The sequence below is a fragment of the Thamnophis elegans genome, chromosome 2, assembly GCF_009769535.1.
Source record: "Thamnophis elegans isolate rThaEle1 chromosome 2, rThaEle1.pri, whole genome shotgun sequence".
NCBI classification, from domain to species: Eukaryota; Metazoa; Chordata; class Lepidosauria; order Squamata; family Colubridae; genus Thamnophis; species Thamnophis elegans.
Genome location: NC_045542.1, coordinates 59,637,427 through 59,652,083, shown reverse-complemented (window position 1 = coordinate 59,652,083; position 14,657 = coordinate 59,637,427). Strand labels below are relative to the sequence as shown.

The 14,657-nt window shown below is 35.6% G+C and overlaps 2 protein-coding genes across 2 annotated transcripts in view; one reads left to right on the top strand and one right to left on the bottom strand.

The window, feature by feature from the left end:
* The window catches only part of TBCD (tubulin folding cofactor D), a 178,474-nt gene that overhangs the window by 107,437 nt on the left and 56,380 nt on the right, over nt 1-14,657 (bottom strand). Inside the window, exons 9-14 of the mRNA XM_032209501.1 lie at nt 12,760-12,805; nt 11,597-11,729; nt 9,747-9,898; nt 8,989-9,049; nt 7,932-8,006; nt 5,523-5,617 (exon numbers count right to left, since the gene is read on the bottom strand). Coding sequence (XP_032065392.1) covers nt 5,523-5,617; nt 7,932-8,006; nt 8,989-9,049; nt 9,747-9,898; nt 11,597-11,729; nt 12,760-12,805 — 562 coding nt within the window. The remainder of the gene's footprint in view (nt 1-5,522; nt 5,618-7,931; nt 8,007-8,988; nt 9,050-9,746; nt 9,899-11,596; nt 11,730-12,759; nt 12,806-14,657) is intronic.
* On the top strand, nt 24-3,689 carry ZNF750 (zinc finger protein 750). Its single transcript, XM_032209502.1, has 2 exons — nt 24-1,432; nt 2,984-3,689. Exons 1-2 carry the CDS (start codon nt 24-26, stop codon nt 3,687-3,689), a joined length of 2,115 nt encoding a protein of 704 aa, XP_032065393.1.

Here is a 14,657-nt window from a genome sequence, read left to right as displayed (position 1 = left end):
TAAAGGTAACAACCGACTAGAAGATGAGTCTTCTCAAAGAGCGCAAACCAAAAAAACCTCATTATATCCCCAGACCTCCAGGAAAACCATTTAAATTCAAGTGCTTTCAGTGCCCCTTTACCTGCAATGAAAAATCACATCTTTTTAACCATATGAAGTATGGGCTTTGCAAAAACTCCATTACGCTGGTGACAGAACAAGATCGTGTTGTCAAATGTTCAAAGTCAAATTCTTTGGAGACTAAGCAAATCACTCAGGTAGACACTGCAGCCAAACCAACTTCTTCCAAGGTCCTCTCAAATTTTGATTCTAAACCTCAATATGCATTTGTCAAAGATGACTCCAAGGAAAATATGGAAATTCAAAATCAAGTGACAAATATATCAGTGCATGGACCAAAACCACCCACTGAAAAGGAACTAACTCTTCTTTGTAATGAGGAAGAAAGTACAATCAATGTGCAGTCTGCTCTTGAAGGCATCGTAAGGCCTTCTGCATTTGTTCCAGTGGGAGAGCATCGGCACAATAAAGACAATAATGATATGTCTCAATTAAGTTCTCTTTCCGATTCAAATAAAGGCTCACCCTTTCCAACAAAGTCAGCCTTTCATGCTCCAAACAATCTATGGAAAACAGATGGTACAATTATTAGTCCAGAGTTTACTCATAAAATTACACCTGCAAAAGGTTTCGCTTCCATTCCATCTTATGTACAACCCATGATTCCAGAATATTCACCTTCACTTTATGAACATGGATTAGCTATCTATGCACCTTATTTCCTCTCAGGAAACTCTCATGAGTGTGAAAGTTCAGTGTTGTCTGTCTACAGCTCTCAAGATCAAAGACATTTTCTTCCTCATCCAGGACCACTTCCTAAACCAATCAATCCAGCAACATACGAGCACTACCGCTTATTCCAGCCATATCGTCCAAATCTTTCAGTGCCATATGGATTTTGTAGACCAACAGAATCAGCATTTTATAGGCTGCCACACATTGCAGATATTAACAGAGACACAAATTCTCATTTGATGGAGGAAACAACCTTGCTATATCCGCATTCTTCAAGTCCAGCCAGGTTATTATCACAAAATTCTCATAAAAAAACAGATGACTATGAAAAGGAAACCCCTATGCTGCATAACAAGGGTCATTCTAAAGAAGATCAAAATGAAAGAGAAAATGCCAAAATGAGCCCTCGTGCTGGAAGTGCAGCAACTGGATCCCCAGGAAGACCCAGCCCAACAAACTTCACTCAAACTAGCCATGGTTGTGAAGGCCTATTTGATCTTTCTAATAAGTCATCTTCAGTTATTAACAAATGTGATCAACATGAAGAAAGTTTTACAGCATTCAGACCCGTGAGGAAAAGTACAGATCAATCTCCCCCGCCTGTATCAAAGGAAGACAAAGGAAATTCTCCTAAAAGGTAAAATGTCAAATTCCCTTTTAAAACTTTTTTTCCTGCTAAGCAAACATGCCCTCAAGATACATTACATAGGGCCTCCTAGGACATATTTCATTACTTGTCAAACTGGAAAACACACGGCAACTAGGAAATACATGGGCTGCAACTATATATAGTTGGGTGGGAAAGTTTATTTTAAAAGAGGGGGGAATATTCTTACAAGGGCTACATACCAATGAGCAAGGCTATCCTAATTCGAACTTTTTTTTTCTTCTTGTTCATCATTACCTCTTTTTTGCTTGGCTCTGGACTAATAACTTGCAGTTCTGAGTGCTGAATGAGAAAAGACATTTCTCTTCTCTCTATCTCATGAAAAAACAGATAGGACAGCAGGGGTTTTGGAGGGATAATGGGGAAGAATACAGTCAAGGGACTTGTACTTTTGCCTTTCAAAGAAATGTCTTGGTCTAATTTATTCTATACTTATTGTCTTATTATCCTAAATTAAATTAAATAAGGGAATGGTATGCATGGTAAATAACAAGATAACACATGAAAGATAGGAATTATAGTAAAAATATTGTTGTACTAAATAAACATGCCAACCAGAGTACAAAATTATAAACTCCTTTTTTGTTTTTATTTTATTCTTTACTTTATAACCTAACCTAATGCATATTTATGCACATATAAGCATCATGCAAATAGTGAATGAAATATTTAAGCATACACAGTATTGCTAATTTAAATGTTGTCATTTATACAGTTATTTATACATACAATGCCATTTACTGTATTTATATTATACTTATTCACCATTTTTTACCCAAGGCAGTGTATGAGAACAAAATTATATAAAGGTAGTAATATGATGCAAACCCAGTCAATATAAATGAACACCAGAAAAATCTATGGAATAACAAAACATTTTGATTAAAATAGCAATACAATTAGGATTAATCACTGAATATTTCATTTCATGAAAAAGATTTTAGATCAGCCTTTTAAAAACTTTTTATTCTGTAGGAACATTTGAAATAACTTTTAGGTCTCAGGGAAACCCCTGCATATTTTTTTTTTACAATAGGCAGAATATAACAATGGCCTAAATGGCCTCTTCCCATTCTGTGCTTTTAATGTCTCACTTCCAATAATCCTTATACAATAGGCCTTATTTTTAACAGAATTATTGTAAAACCCTTGCTACATTCAGATGCCTATTTATAAACTATAGTACTTAATCAAAATGAAATATATATTTCACAGTATATACAATGCACTGATTGACTTCATAATTTTTTTATGTAATCATCTTAACTTCTCGCTAAAATAAGCCAAAATGTATGAACTGCTCACGACACCTGAGATTTAAAACTATGCCATGTGTGCAAAAATATTAACCACATAAACAAATGCATACATAACAATGGGGAGTGTGTCTGTATGTAACAACAATATAATTTTTCTAATAGCTTATATACAAGTAATTTGTTTCATTTCTAATTCAAGATATCTACCCCATTTAAGTATTTTGCCAAATTACACAATAACATTTTCCATTTTTCTTCTCAGTAGTGACATCGCTAATGAAAAGGAAAATGTACAGCATGGAAATGATAGTAATGAGGATCCTTTGTCCAGTTCCGAAGATGATTCAGATGATTCACCGCTTAATCTTTCCAAGAAGCCAGATGCAAACTTAGTCGATGCACATACGTATACAAGCACTTTCCCAACAGAAAACCAGACCTGCATGGAACTGCAGGAAATGCCTTTGAACCTTTCAGTGAAGGACAACTATCATATAAATGTATGTTTTCAGAACTCATTATATGAAACTAAAGATTATAATCTTCAAAAAGCTGAAAATAAAGATTTGGGGACAGAAATATGTAACCCAAAGAATCAAACAGATAAAGGTTCCTTCAGTAAGCCTCTTACTGTGATGCCTATAAAAGAAGTGGAGGAACCAAGGACAATTGAGAGTTGTGATGAGCAGAAACAAACTGCAGCTGTTGCCCTGTGTCAATTAGCTTCCTACAGTCCAAATACAGTCCAAAAAGAGAGCGCAGAGAAAAAAAAGCAAGAGATCAATTCTCAATATGCCGAGTCCATCGCTGAACCATCCGAAACCCAGAACGATCATTGTAAGAAAGCAAAAGGACAAAAAAGGACCAATCACAGAGAAGCAACAAAAGTACAACAAGGAACCAAAAAAGTAAGAATAAATGAATGCAGTCGAGTGTTCACTTTGAGAAAGAGAACAAGGATAGCATAATATTGTTCCACCAAGTAGAGTTCATATGTACACTATCCAACAAAAATACTAAACATTTTTTTCAGTACCAAAATTTTATTTTTACTTTGCAGATTCATTTATTCTGTTCAATTGAACTATGTAAATATTAAAATGTCTTGTATATACATTTTAAAGTAATTGAACATTTAAATGTAAGACTGAAGCTAAATGATAATTTCTTAAATGCACTATTCTACAAACATGTTTCATAAATGCACTATTGGGAAAACAACTTATTCCAAAAATGAGCTGTTAGAAGCACATTCTGGATATTAGAGTGTTTTATGTAGTTCTAACTAACTTCATTTTCAAATCTTTTTGTTTTATGTTTTTTATTGTCCAGTGTATTTTTGTTGTTTTATCAATATTTTAAGAATGAAAATTTCCAATTGCTTAAGCTTAGTGTTATTGAATTTTCATTGATAAAATATTAGAGCACTCATATTAAACCTTTCTAAATTACAGTTTTGGTATTGTGTTTTTCTCAAGTTGAATGGCCCAATATAAAAATGTTATGGTCCAAATTTTAAGTCCTAAATTAATTGAATTAATTAAAATGTAGGACTTAAACAAAGTAGAGACCCAACACAAATGCTTACATGTTGGATAAACTGCAACTTCAGGTCCCAAATACTGAGAGAAATGCGAATCAAGAAATTATTTATTTCAACCCATATTAGAAGGAACCCTATGTTGTGAATTCTATATTTTGCATCCGTATGAGTTTGTAGCACTAAAGAGATTGTATACTATAGGTATCAGTGAATGTTTCATAGACTTCTTAGTAATGATTTACCATTTCACGTGTTACTGTAATTTTTCCTCTTTTTACAATATTATTTATACTGTAGCAAAAACAGCTTGCAAAGGCTACAGATAACTCTTTATCATGAATATTCCTCAAAAAGTTACAACGTAATGTATCTTTTTAAGTATCAGTTTGTAACAATGTTTAGCTGGAGAAAATTAGATCATTCTATTTCTGATTCATGCCAATGTTGTATTTGTTTGGTATATATTTCATTTCTAGTGTAAAACCAATTTTTTAAAAAAATGCACAAAAATCAAATACGTATCCTAAGAGCTGTATTTAAATGTTATTTATGTACATATGGTGAATATTTTCCAGTAAAATATACCTTTCTGTGTAATTTACTGAAGTATATGCATTCTAGTATATTTCATCCTAAAATACATCTTTCTTTCTTGTTATATTTTTATCATCAAAATTACAAAATTCAAAGAAGTCCTGGAAAATGTAAATCATAGCAACACATTTTTCTTTTGATCAGAATTGAAGAAAAGTCACCTTGTTCAAGAATCACTGTATTTACATGGGGTATAATTGGAATGTATAAATAGTGTGACCATTATCCACAGCCATTAAAATGTCAAGTCTTTAGAAGACCTGGCCCATGTATGATAAGTGATTAATGAAGATTGTACAGGTAGTTCTTATTTAATGATGGTAACTGACAACTTTTACTAAAGGAGACAATTAGTGCTCTTATTATCTTAAATAATAAGAAAGGAACATCCAGGTGGCCAGGATATAAATTTCCCTCAGACTCTGAAAATACAAACAACTACATATGGTGCTATAGACTACAGTGACTGATGGTAACACCTCCCCCTAATGAGATGTTTTGCATAACAATGGCACCCCCTAACCTTTGGAAAGCTAGATTACTACCTACCCAGTCTTAGCCAAAAGCTGGTTCAGATTATTAACATATAATTCTACCAAATCAAAATCTAACTTTATTTTGAGGGGCTTTATTTTTGGTTCAGCTCAATTTAGAAAACACTTACCATCTGATAGCCGGGAAGGTAGTAACAAGCCTCTTCTTCCTAATTCAGCCAGTGCCAAACATCCACCATGCCACGTATTATCAGTTTCCTGAAAACTGCAGTTTTAGAAAACAGGATTTTAAGATTATTTTTCTTAATTTTTCTTGACTATTGCAACGTGCTCTACATGGGGTTGCCCCTGAAGAGCATCTGAAAACTTCAGTTGGTGCAAAATGCAGCAGCCTGCATGGTTTTGTGCAGACCTCGGTGTGCACATGTATCACCTCTCCTGTGGGAACTGCATTGATTGCCGATTTGCTTCCAGGTGCAATTCAGGGTGCTGGTTGCACCTTTAAAGCCCTTCATGGCTTGGAAGCAGATAATCTGAGGAATCATCTCTTACAGCCACATGTACCCGGCCCACTAGAGTGGAGAGGCAAGGAATGTTGTGGACCCCATCCCCATGGCAGATACATCTGGCGGGACCCAGAAGAAAGGCTTTCTCTATGGTGGCTCCCTCTCTCTGAACATTATTCCTCCAGACATTAGACTGTCCCCCATTCTAACACTCTTTTGGAAGGTACTGAAGATGATCAGTGGGCCTGAGGAACCCAGAGCGGGATGGAGTCCATTAAATGGTTTGTGTGTTGTCACCAGGATGGGAGGGAGTTATTATTTTATTTATTTTGTTATTATTTTTTATTTCTTTTATATGGTTTTTATATCAGTGTAAGCCACCTTGAATCACCATGAGCAAGTAAATGGCAATATCAATTTTCTAAAATAAATAAAATAAATAATTCTGATTTTAAAGTGTATGCCAAAGAAGTATCTTACATGATGCCATGTAATTGTGCGGCAAAACATAAAATCAAATAAAATTTTCTTTAAAATCAATCTAACAAAAATCCCAATGTGAAACTGCACTTTTCCCCTTTTTTGCACGTTGCATTGGTGTGCATTAGTTTTTTTTAAAAAAATATTAAAACAATTATCTTTCTATGCCCAATAGCAAAGATTCCCAAACTTTGGCACTTCATGGTGCTCTTAATGTCTTGACAATTTTTTCACAACCCTAGGTCTAAACCATGAACTAGCTCAAACTAGTAATTTGCAATCCTGCAGCATCCATGTGAATTTCCTAAGGTGTCCTGGCATAGTAGCGCAAAGTTTGAGAACTAAATCCCTATAGAAAACTGACACTATAAAAATCTGAAACCTCTTAGTCCTCAAAAAAAAACCAGATTGAGATTGTAATCTGAAACATTATAACCAATTTTAACAGGAAAAAATAAGGTTCAAATCAAAAGCATACTAAAAATAAGTATCAGTTTTTGAATAAACCAAGATATTAAACCAACATGTAAACATGATTTAATATTTTGGTGTGTTCAGTACATCAACCTGTTTCTCAATTAAGGAACAACAGGTTACCTATCAAGAATTGTGGATTTTCCAGGTACAGAGAATGGTGATAAGAATTGCAGAGCATTTGAAGATGAAATCTATATCTCATTTCTAGCTATGAATTGTTGTCTGTGCTGTTTGTCAAAAACAAAAACATTTAGATTGTGAGAAAAGGGAAATGAAGACTTTCAAGCATCAAATGGGCAACAATTTGGAGAATTGTTTTCTTTATAACATAATTTGCTAACCCTGTGGAGCATAACTCTTCAAATCTAAATTTGGAGATACCATTCATCTTTATTTTGCATATTTCCTCATTCTATAATAGCATTTTGTTAGATAAAAGACTAAAATTATAGACCCTTTCTTACATCGGTATATAGGCATCAAACCAAATCATTTACCGTATTTTCACCCATATAACCCGCGGGTTATATGCGGTTTTTACATGCACAGCGCCCCCTGCGGGTTATATGCGTGGGCGGGGTATACGGAAGATATTTTACACGATCGGAGGCTTGCACAGGCTTGTTTCTCCGTTTCTTCCCCCACCCCGATCTCAGCTGTTTCCTTCTCCTCCGTTCCTTTCCTCTTCCCCAGCTTGCGCAGGCTTGTTTCTCCGTTTCTTCCCCCACCCCGATCTCAGCTGTTTCCTTCTCCTCCGTTCCTTTCCTCTTCCCCAGCTTGCGCAGGCTTGTTTCTCCGTTTCTTCCCCCCCCATCTCAGCTGTTTTCCTTCTCTCTTACTCGTCGCGGGTTATATGCGTGGGCGGGTTATATGCGTGGGCGGGGTATACGGAAGATATTTTACACGATCTGGAAAACCCGCGGGTTATATGCGTGGGCGGGTTATTTGCGTGGGCGGGTTATATGGGTGAAAATACGGTAATTAGATACTACGATACAATGAGTTGAACTTTTAAAAATATATTTCCATTTTGGAATCTAACTTCTATGCTTCTGCTTGAGAAATGTTTTATGTATAAAATTTCATTTCTGAAAAAAGCTAAATGTAAGGTATTACCTGAAGCAGTCTAATACAGACCCAACAACATCATCAGCTAACTCTTTTGGCAGCCTTCCAGTCAACCTGCCAATCCTGAAAAAAACAATAGCACTTCATTAAGACTTTCAACAGTTTATGTTTGCCATGTTTTTCATAAAGATAGCTATGATCCTGAAATCTGAGCTTTGCAATTTTGAAATTCAAATCTATAATTCTGTAATATATATTGATCCTACAAATTTAATTTCAACTGAAGATTAAATAGTTCCGATTTTGTATCTGCATTCTCTATAGCACAGGCATGCCAAAGTAGATCACCTGTAACATTTACCAGATCAAATTCCTATAAATACATTTTGGGTATGTTCTTATGCTATGCTCTCTGATCCATTTATAAGAAGAAGGCAAGACACATATCAGGCCCCAGTAAATCCTTAAATTATTTGATGTCATAAGTGTTCTTATTCTATTTCTGGATTCAGAAAGAATATGAAGAAATGTTTTTTAGATATGTATTTTTTATTGCTTTGGAAATCTTTTTCACCAAATGAAGAAAAAGCATGTATAAATACAGTTCTTTTTCATTTAAATATATATTGTTATTCAACACTAAACAAAGGCTCATAATAATAATTTAAATTTTAAGCTTGTAAATCATCCTATACTCAACCATTATGGGCAGCTCACAGCAATCAAACAAATTACAATAAAGAATGTGCATCTCAATGTAATTGCTTCCCAGACATGAATTTATTTGTTTATTTATTACTATGTTTTTATTACTAATGAAATTGGCTATGGCTATAAATATAACTACTGAAAATGGTCTCAGTATTTTTAAAATAGGAAATAGTAAATAATAATAAATGAAGCATAGGAAAAGATGTCATAATTTAGAATATAATCCAAACATGAAAAAGTAAATATTGCAACAAAGATCAAATGAATCCATAAGCAAGGGCTTGTCTTTTGCTTTATTAAACAGAACATTTAATAGCACTGTGTTCCATATCATTCTAGTTACCAAAATTTACAGATTAAATTGTGTAAATCAATTTAACTCAAGAACACATACCCTTTTGCTGCAGACCATCTCACAATAGTATCTTTGTCTTTTAATCCAATCAACAATTGTTCTGTGAAAAAATGTTTTTAAAATCATAACATGAATTCAAGGCAATCAAACATTGTCTTTCTCTTGCCAATTCATCACTTCTAGCTTTATTAGGATACATCTCCAAATCTTACTGGAGTGATGAGGATAGTGATTTGTTCCTAAACATGATTTTGTACCCAAAAATCATGTTTGTTTGTTTGTTTTGTTTTAGTGGATCTGTCAAAGAAGTCTAAACACTTCTTTAAAAAGAAGATCAAATTAACCATGTGGGAAAAGTCAAAATAGAGCACGAAAGGGAGGGACTCATAATTCAAAACAATGTCAAGAACAATAACCAAAAAGCGCAAATAACATCAGTACAATAGCATGCACAAAATATTATTAAAGCTACAAGTACCTTTAATTTAGATACAAATCAAATTAATAATAATAACTTCAATAACATAGAGTCAGTTTGGTCTAGTGGTTAAGGCACCAGCTGGAAAGTGGGAGACTCTGAGTTCTAGTCTCACCTTAACCATGAAAACTAAGAGGAAGAATCGAAAGTATGATGCCCAGAAATATTTTTTAAACTATGAAACAAAGATAACGTAACACTATTTATATAGTTTCCTACCAGATAACATAAGGAATTGCATATAAATCAATAAATCAGATTCATAAACCACATTGGTCAGGATATCAGATCTTACATTGTTTTGATCAAACATACGTACCTATAACATTTTCAACCTCTCCTGGAATGTCATATTCCTCCTCTTCCTCCTCCTCTCCTGTGTTAACTGTTACATTTTCTATCTTCTGCGGAATGAGACCTCCACTAGAAAATTGTAGATTTGCAGCTAAAGATCGGAATCCCCGTTGATATCTGGAAAGGTAGTTTCACAATGGTTATATTTTTAGCAGTGAGCAAGGACGTTATCTTCAAAATACCCATGAACTAGATTTTAAAAATAAATGTAAAATATTCTGTCACTGGTGAAATAATTTGTGAGAAAAATTTGTGCTGACATTTTGCTATTAACATGTCACACAGCATTATCTAGAGCAGGGGTGTCAAACTCAATTTCAATGAGGGCCACATCAGGATTGTGTTTGACCTCAGGGCTGATGAGGGCATGGCCAGGGTGGGAGTGGCCAGCTTGATATCATACATGTTGGGGGTGCTTGTGGTGGCCTAAGTGCTCTGACAGCAAAAATGGGCTCCCAAGCTCCATTTTCAGCTGTGACGGCCTCCTGCCAGCAAAAGCTGACCTCAGGAGAGCTGTATGCGGCCCTCCCAAGATCCATTTTCACTGGCAGAAGCCCTGTGGGCCAGTCCTTGGCTGTTTCCAGGTTGGCCCTGCAGGTTAGATCTAAGAGCTGAGGTGGTGCAGTGGTTAGGGTGCAGTACTGCAAGCCACTTCAGCTGACTGTTATCTGCAGTTCAGCAGTTCTAATCTCACCGGCTCAAGGTTGACTCAGCCTTCCATCCTTCCGAGGTGGGTGAAATGAGGACTCAGACTGTGGGGGTGATATGCTGACTTTGTAAAACTGCTGAGAGAGGGCTGAAAGCCCTATGAAGCGGTATATTAGTCTAACTGCTATTGCTATTGCTAAGCACCCAGTGGGCTGGATCTGGCCCCCGCGCCTTGAGTTTGACACCTCTGATCTAGAGGCAATTTCACCAATAAAATACCTGTAAATTATGTATTAATTAAATAGAATGTAAATATTTATATTTAAATATGAATATATTTAAATGTATAAAATGTGCAATCTAAGCTCAAGCTTTGTGGACATAGTTTATAACTTAAGAAATACATTTTTCTTTAATTATTGCATGAGCAAACTGTCTAATGTTTAATGGTTTTAGTAACATAATCCATATTAGTTTGAAGTAATTGTTCATTCTTTCAGCCAGGAGTCAATAAAAATTGACTGTTTTTGTATGGTCCCAAAAAACTGACAGATAAGCACCAAATCCCCAGGACCAAACTGAGCTCCCAGGGCTGTGGAGCCAAGGGGCAGGATAGTGGAGGCAAACCATCTTTTCTGGCTACTGCGTTTCTTGCTGATTTACAGACCCGTCAGCTTCACCCACACCTACATGCCCTTTATTCTTGCTACTCCTAGTGTTATAATGTGTATTTTAGTGGGAGGAAATTTTTTAACAACCTAATTATGTTTTTCAGTACTGGTACTTTCAAGGAGGCAAAGGATAAACATGATAGAAGAAAAAGAAGAGGCATCACAACTTTTAAACCTTTTAAAACAATACCCCTGCTAGGATTTGTTTTTCTCCATAGTCCTAAATTTAACTTTGAAAGGACCATTTAACTGTAAAACAAACTCTAGAAAATGTAAAGTAATAATGTAAATTAAAATTATAGAAGAAGAAGTTGCTTATACCTATGGAATGCCAAAATTCCTACACAAATATTGCTAAACCAGAACTTCTTGTCATCAAATGAGTGAGAGATGATTTCTTACTTATCTACTTCTATTAATGATAGATCTTACAACTCAGATTAGCCTAATAAAAGGAAAGAAGGCAAGTAAAAACATGATTATGAAAAGAACAAACCTCCACTTTGCCACCTTTGGCTTAAGAAATGTCAGACCAAGTCGTTGAACAAGTTTCACTCCCAACTTGCGAAGAATCGTTTGGTTACTTTCAAAGAGCTTGCAGTTATCAAGACATTCAAGAACAGTAGAAGCTATAATAAATACATTTCTCTATCAATAAATATATCCACTTTTGTCCACTGTATAATGCATATGAAACACGTATTAAAATATTTTCAGCAGAAGACTATGAAACATACACTCAGCTTTTACAATCAATATATTTTTTGTTAGGGGAAAAATAGTTCTGACACGTAAGATATTTTACACTGCACTGAAGTTAAGTATAGAACAGAATAACAGAGTTGGAAGGGACCTTTGAGGTCTTATAATCCAATCTCTTGCCTAGGCAGGAAACCCTACAACACTTCAGACCAATGATTATCCAACATCTTCTTAAAAACTTCCAGAGTTGGAACATTCACAACTTCTGAAGGCAAGTTGTTCCACTGATTAATTCTTCTGTCAGGAAATTTCTCCTTAGTTCTAGGTTGCTTCTCTCCTTGATTAGCTTCTACACATTGCTTCTTGTTCTACCCTCATATGTGCGTGCGTGCGTGCGTGCGTGCGTGCGTGCGTGCGTGCGTGCATGCATGCATGCATGCATACATACATACATACATACATACATACATATATATATATATATATATATATATATATATGCTCCATACTTGTCTTTCTACCAGACTGAGTTCTCAAATTTGATCTCTAAATGTGCTCTGCCTTAGACATCCTGTACTAATGTGCACATTATTTTCAGATGATTACAGTAACCTTCTAGAAGTTTAGGAGAGAACAACTGACTGGTAAATACAGTCCCTGATTGGCACCTTGTACCATATACCTCTACCGAATATTACTTAATTCCTTTTGCACTGCATGCCATACTATTTAAGATGTTCTACTTTCCACAGAAAGTTTTGAAGATACAGAGGGAAAAGGGAGACAAGAAATCTCCCTTGCATAAGCTTAATTCTAACTGTGGTTCTCAGGATTCCAGTCACTTATTTTAAACAGGCGAATCAGGAGAAGTATAAAGGCTTCAAACTGTAATTACAAAAAATTTGTATCGTATTCATGTTTTGCTCTTTATGCTTATGATACCATGAAGAGTCTTACCATATGGCAAACAATCTTCCCTTTTGCCATGTTTGAAAAGTTGTGCCTAAGAAAAGAAAAATATGTTAGTGAATAAATGAAATACAAATATTAACTATTTTTTTAAATATTAGCATCAAGAAGTAATGATACAAGATTTTCTCATATCTTGTCATATTACATTATTCTTAACAAGAATACATAACTTTAACATCTGTGTATGATCACATTAAGCTTCTGGAAGGCTAAATAAGGTGTCAGGCTGATATTTAAAGATGGTTATATCAACCAAGAATAGTTATAACCTCAAATGCAAAAACTTGCACAATATAGAAAGCAAAGGTTTCTTTGTTTAAAGTTTAAAACTTGAGAGCCAGAAACAGTGATTTGGGGTGTACTGGATATAATTATAAACTGAAATCAGGAACATACATTGAAATAATAAAATAAAATTTAAGATGAGAAAATTGTAGGTACTGTATTTTTCGGAGTATAAGACGCACCTTTTTTCCTCAAAAAAGAGGGTGAAAACCTGGGTGCATTTTATACACTGAATACAGCATTTTTTGCCTCCCGAAGCCCCACTTCACCAAAATGGCCGTGCATAGCCTTATGGAGGCTTTCAGAAAGCTCCTGGGGGCTGGGGAGGACAGAAATGAGCAAAAAACAGGCCTTTTTTTGGGTCAATTTTGCTCCCCCCCCCGCCAGCCCCCAGGAACACTCTATAAGCCTCCTAAGGCTATGCATGCAATTTGTTTTTACAAAAAATGGGCCCGTTTTCATGAAAAATATGCCATTTTTTGCTCCTTTATGGCCCCCCCTACCACCCCTCCCAGGAGCACTCTGCAAGGCCCCCCCCCAGGCTATTCATGCCTTTTTGGGAGGGAAAACGGGCCCGTTTTCACAAAAAAACAGGCTGTTTTGGGGAGCTTTGCAGAATGCAAAAACTTTTTTTTCCTTTTGGAAAGTTCTTTAACTGATTGATGAGAATTACATTGATCACGTGCTGTGCCAGCAGAAACAAAGTCTGAGGTTTTGCAGATTGTCAGCGATTTCCTTCTCCAGCATGGATAAATACACCTGGAAACATCTACTGACCTACCTACTCTCTCTCTTTCTCCCTCCCTACCTACTGTATTTATCTCTCTCTCCCTCTCCCTACCTACCTACTTACCTACTCTCTCTCTCTCTCCCTACCTACTATCTATTGTATTTCTCTCTCTATCCCTCTACCTACCTACCTACACACTCTCTCTCTCTCCCTACCTACTGTATTTCTCTATCTCTCTCTATTTCTCTCTCTATATATCCCTTTATCTACCTACCTACCTAACTACTCTCACCTACTTACTGTGAAAATGAATATACTACTACGGTACCAGGCCATATGATGAGATCCTCCTAGCCAATTTACTATTGGATTACCTCTTCTTCAATATATGATATGAATCCACCATATCTGAAATTGAATGTTTATTCAAATTCTTATTTATTATTTATTACTTAGTTTAATGTCTCCCTATTAGTACTGAATTTAGAATTCTACTGGATTTGCATGACTTTGCAATTCACCTCTTCCATATAAAAAGGTGAACATAGGAAACAGCATGAGGTTGGGCATAACTATAGTCCCATTTTTGGGACTATAAAACGCACTGGAGAATAAGACGCACCAAGATTTTGAAGAGGTAAAATTTTAAAAAAGTTTTTGCACTCTGCAGCCTCCCAAAACCTCTGCATGCCTCGTTTTTTTGCGAAAAACGGAGCATGCAGAGAGTTTGAGAGGCCTGCAAAATGCTCCTAGAGGCTGGGGGGGGGGCAAAAATGAGCCAAAAAAAAGGCCAATTTTCATGAAAATGGGTCAGTTTTTTGCACAAAAACAGGGCATGCCTAAGCCTTGGGAGGCTTGTAGAGTGCTC